A 5267-nucleotide genomic window follows, 5' to 3' on the forward strand; every position below is an offset into this window, starting at 1 on the left:
TTTATATATATATATATATATAAATAAAACTGTAACTGGAGCGTGTAACAAAAGTAATTTCCCTCTGGGATTATTAAAGTATTTCTGATTCTGATTTTAAGGAGTCTGCATCACTTGTGGTCAGTGACCAACCAGTGAGAGAACTTCCAATTCTTCCACTAATCCCACCATCTTCATGAACCAAACATCATTTGCTGATACCGACTCAGGCAAGCAAATTATGCACAATGAGTAACGCAAATTCAAAACTGCATCAAACAGAAATAGGCTAACCTGAGCCACTCTAACTATAAGCTTTATTGAAAAGGAAAGAAAAATGACCTGCAAGCTTTCATACAGTAAATTAAAGGTGTTTCCTTCTGTTTGTGAATCTACATTAAACAGTTTTATTTTTAAGCTGAAATCTTAATCAAAGTTTAGTTTATGTTTCCAGTAGCTCAGACTCAGACCTTCTGGCTGCAGCTCGTTATCCAGCAGGCCAGATATCAGCCTGCTGCTCTATATTTGCCCATCAGATGGAGCGCTTTGCTTTACATAACATAACCAGTTTGTCTCACACTGATCTCCACATGAGAGCAGAAGGCTCATAAATAACAATTTTAGGCTCATAATGAAAATAACACCAGATTCAGCATTAAAGGCTCATCTGGAGTCCCAGCTGTCTGCTCTTCTGTGTGCATCGAGTGACTTAAACTACCACTGAAAATCTGTATTTAACATCTTCAGATGATACAGTCAGATAAATATGAGTGCAAGATGTTCTATGCATATATTTAGTAAAAAGAAAAAAATAGATCAATTAAATGAGTGGTAAAATACAGAATGTATAAATGCTTGTCTGCATGCCTAATGAATTAAAGGACTGTTCAATACATTTAAAAACACACAACTATATGGGAGTAAAGAAGCCCTAATGTGATTTATTAATGGCTCTAAACAGAAGCATGGAAACTCAAAGAAATGCACTGAAATGTTTTATTGAGATACGTAGGCAATTTACAGCTCTATTGCTCTATATGAATGCAGAGAAAACATCTAGAAAAATCCAGTAAACATTACATTTCTTTCTACTCAAATCATGGTTTTTCTTTGTTTGTAAAAATGATTTTAAGCAAAAATCGCCCAGTTTATGTAAGGAATTAATATTTCAATTCACAGCAGGAATCAGATCCAACTTTAACTTTTTTACAATGCTCAAATATTTCCATGTGCTTTTAAAAAAACAGAGGACATCGACCAGACGATTTAAAAAAATATTGCTATAGTTAATTTAACAGGGGTATATGAGCGAGAAAATATCCACTGTAAGATATAAGGAGGGTTTAAAAGCATCCCTTTACTGTACAAGGCAAAAATATTAGGTTAAAAAGAGGGAGGAGCAGAGCATCCATCGCTGAGGTCGGTGCTCAGTCAGAATATATTCACAGATTTACAATTATAAACCCTTAAAAGAAGATAAAAGGTTTAAAAAAAACTATAAACTCCCAGAACATGGTGCTGAAAACCAGGAAATAAACTATTTAATTAATATAATAACGAATAATGCATCTCAAAGTGTCCTCAAACTACAAACAAGTATTGACTTGTTTCCCCCCATCATAATTTACAAGAAGGTAACAATGTTCAGGTGCACGCCTCCAAAAGTGCTCAGAAATAGTGTAGTTATTCATTAAAAAAAGAAAATCAACAAAAATCAAACAGCTATTGGTGATAATTTAAAGAACAGGTGCGTTTTTTCTATTAATAAATATCCGGCAGCTGGCTGTAGTTCCTATCCCAGTATCCACCAGCGAAGAGCCAGTCCTGGGAGCGGGTGTGGGGGTTTGGCCCCTGCTGGAACCACCTGAGAACAGAGCGGCGGCATTTAGAGAGCAGAGCAGCGTCATGAAATGAAACTCAAACAAATCAAAGAAAGAGGGGAATGAGGGGCAGGCAGGGTTTATCTTCAGGATATGGAGGCTTATTTAGGAGACATCAGGCTGTTTGCTCTAAGCTAACGTTAGTAAAAAACATCAGGAAGACATGCGGATGTGGAGGGAAGACACCTGTAGTGTTTGATTAACGGCTTAGTGAAGGAAAACGCTATGACGCCAACATCAGCAGCTCTTTAATATACAGATAACATTCACAATAAGAGATCAGGATGTTTATGAGAACACAGAGAGTCACATGAACACATTAAAGTTGTCAAAATGAGCGAGTCAAACGGCGAGCGGCGCTAACCTCGGGCCAAGGGGGGGACTCCTTTCATCAGAGCCATTCAAGCAGCAGCAAAATGGGGAAGAAATGGAGATAAAATGGAGTTAAGCAGGAATGATTCAGAACAAAAGAGCGAAAAACAATGAAAAAGATGCTTCCAGCCAGAGAAATGATCAAACGCTATGATATCCACTCTGATTACGTCTGTTCACAATCAATCATCTGGTTCGTTTATGCATAAAATGCCAGCATGAAAGCCTGAGATTTACTATATATATACATAAGATAAGGTTAAACCTTACTTGGTCTTGTGCTCCTCATCAGATTTGGAGCGGTTTTTACGAGCAGCTCTCTGCTTCTCCTCCAACCTCTTCTTTTCTTCACTTGCAAAGTCTGTTGGCGACATTACACTCAATCTTTTATGTTCATAAAAAGAGAGACTCTGCTTGAGTTTTTTTTTTTAATGAAGTCATCACCGATGTCGCCGTTTTCCATGGCCCTTATGTCCGGCCTGAGCCTGCAGTCGGTCTGAGGAATGACTCCCTCCATGTCCTTACTCAGCTCGTTCAGCTGCATGGCGAACGATGTGAAGCTGTACATCTGGTTCCATAGAGCAGTTCAATGTTAAAGCAGCATATTGAATTTAAGACGCTGAAATGTTACCTTATGTAGGATTTAATGAAACCTGGGCAGAGTTTGCTGGTCTGGGTGCAATCCTCCACAGCAGCTGGCTTCCAGGAATCACATCCACAGTGTCTGCAGCAGGTGAGGGAACACCCTCCTGATCCCCACTGTTACCCTAAGCAAGCAATAGAAAGACCTCAACATGATGGACACCAGGGGTCTGCAGCCTGTGGCCCCGGAGCCACATGTGATTCTCTGGGTCCTCTAAATGTATAAAGAACATTTGAACTGAAGTTTCACAGTAAAAGCAGCAGAAATATTTTTTTAGAGATATTTCTCTTAAAATTAGGTTGGAAATTATGGGATTTAAAGGAAAAGTCGCTCATATTCAGAATTCAAACTTCTGAAAGTTCTTTGAATCTGAAATGATTCCATCCTGTTCAATAAATGATCAGTGTTTTTAATTCAGAGTAATTTTCATGTGAATGTGCTTTACTGGAGGCATCCATGTTTGTCAAAGAACACTACTGCCACCTACTGGTTAGTGACATTGTCACGGTGCGGTATCGGCTGTTGATCAAGTCCCAGTGCTGTATCTGGTGTTTGTCACAACGCGCTATTATCCAAGTCATCTTGAAAACATTCTTCTTCCAAATGTTGGCTACATATTACGGGTTTTTTCTCTGGCCAGAAGTTCGATGGCAAATCCTCCCTCTTCAAGTTGGCGATCCAACGACCAACCCGTCCGTGGAGGATCAGGAATCAGAAAGGTGGAATAACTCTTTTTTTCACTTTTACCCGATGTATTCCAGCATCCAGCTGCCATGCACGTGGGCATTGTCAGTTTCACTATAGCTCTGGTGAATTTCAATGGTGAAGTCCTCTGGAAATCTTCAATAATTGTTGTTGATTGCAGATGTGTCTAGTAGTTCCCATTGATTTAGCTTGGAAAGCGGGGAGAATGGCGCTAGGCTTACCGCACCGTGACGTCACTGCTGGAAGATGGCAGGAGGGAGGGGCTACTATATTTGGGCAAAAATGGCCGCTCCCAGACTCAGTGATCGCAATGAAAATTATCATTTTTATTTTTCACCTGTTAACGCTTAACTAATGAAATCTCAGTGAACGTATTAGTCTTAGGTATAAATAATGATCCATTGATTCTTCCTGCTGACCAAATTTTTCATTTAAAATTATCATTTAATTTTATATCAGATAATTCCCAATAAAAAATAATCCAGGCTTCATCTTTATGAATAATTTTATGATTTTACTAATTTTAAAAGCTAAAAATAGAAAAGGAACTGTCGGCTGTTTAAGGCGCAACAGATTTCCTATGGCGGGAATCTAACAAAAATCACCGGTTGTGTTTTTATTTATTTCGTGGCCCTAAATGACTTTCATTTAGCTGGACTCAGGGCAAAATGGCTCTTTGGATACGTAAGGTTGCAGACTCCTGATATTTACTGTACAGGTATTTTTTTTCATATTTTTCTAATTAACAAACAGAAATGTAATCAAGTGGGTTTTAAGTTCAAGGCCCTCAAACAAGCAGAGAACAAAATCAGGTGAAATGTGTTTTTATTTGGTCCTTCAGCTCACACTGCAACAAAATGTAAAGCTAAATAAGTCATTTTTTATTAAAATAAGAGCATTTTATCTTGAACTGAGGAGGAAGGTTTGACACTTTGCCAATGGATCAAGACAGATTACATTTAAAATAAGAACAAACAATTGCATTTTGCATATCATCTAATTATCTTATTCTAAGGGTAAAAAAATCTTATTCCATTGGCAAATCATCGTATTTACATACTCAAATTAATGGTAAATACCCTTAATTTGAGTAATTATTTTCTTATTTTTGCATTGTTTTTGCAGGGCATTCTCTATATAAGGTCCTTTTGCTGGAGTCTTGGTTGAATGTCTTCTGAGGCAGCTTTCTACCAGCTTTACCCATTTAGACGATGACGTCTTTTACCCATTTTTCTTTTAAAAATAGCTCAATCTCAGGCGGAATGGATGGAAAGTGTCTGTGAGTTCTAGTCTTACACAAATTCAGGTTTTATTTGTAAGACTTGTGATAAACCGTGTTTCACTTCTCTTCCATTTCACAACTATGCATCACTTTGTGTTGGTAAGAGGAAGTTTTTAGTAGGGTGGGAATACTTTTACTTTTACTTCGTTTTTTCATCAAAGGTGAATACACATATTTCAGGTGTGTGTTTAAGGTTTTTTATCTCAGTTAAAACAATGGTTTTAACCTAGAGGGGCTGAAGACTAGGGTTGCCAACCATCCTTTGAAAAACGGAATTGTTCCGTATTTAGAAATAGAAGTACCTGTCCTGTATTTAGTGGAAAAGAAACGCACTTTGTCCCGTATTACTGAGAGAGTAAAAACATAGTCAGTAACAAGCTAATGGAAAATGAAGCACCAAGGGCAC

The 5267-nt window shown here is 37.9% G+C and overlaps 1 protein-coding gene across 3 annotated transcripts in view; it reads right to left on the bottom strand.

The window, feature by feature from the left end:
- Window positions 1-969: 969 nt before the first annotated feature.
- Window positions 970-5267, bottom strand: part of LOC107099464 (oxysterol-binding protein-related protein 1-like) — a 64676-nt gene continuing 60378 nt past the window's right edge. For all 3 annotated transcript variants that reach the window (XM_015397600.1, XM_015397601.1, XM_015397602.1), the window contains 4 exons: window positions 2885-2998; window positions 2676-2799; window positions 2502-2592; window positions 970-1843 (listed from right to left, as the gene is read on the bottom strand). In XM_015397600.1, coding sequence (XP_015253086.1) covers window positions 1741-1843; window positions 2502-2592; window positions 2676-2799; window positions 2885-2998 — 432 coding nt within the window. In that variant the 3' untranslated portion in view covers window positions 970-1740. The remainder of the gene's footprint in view (window positions 1844-2501; window positions 2593-2675; window positions 2800-2884; window positions 2999-5267) is intronic.

This window comes from Cyprinodon variegatus, unplaced genomic scaffold (assembly GCF_000732505.1).
Source record: "Cyprinodon variegatus isolate N-32 unplaced genomic scaffold, C_variegatus-1.0 Scaffold872, whole genome shotgun sequence".
Lineage (NCBI taxonomy): Eukaryota > Metazoa > Chordata > Actinopteri > Cyprinodontiformes > Cyprinodontidae > Cyprinodon > Cyprinodon variegatus.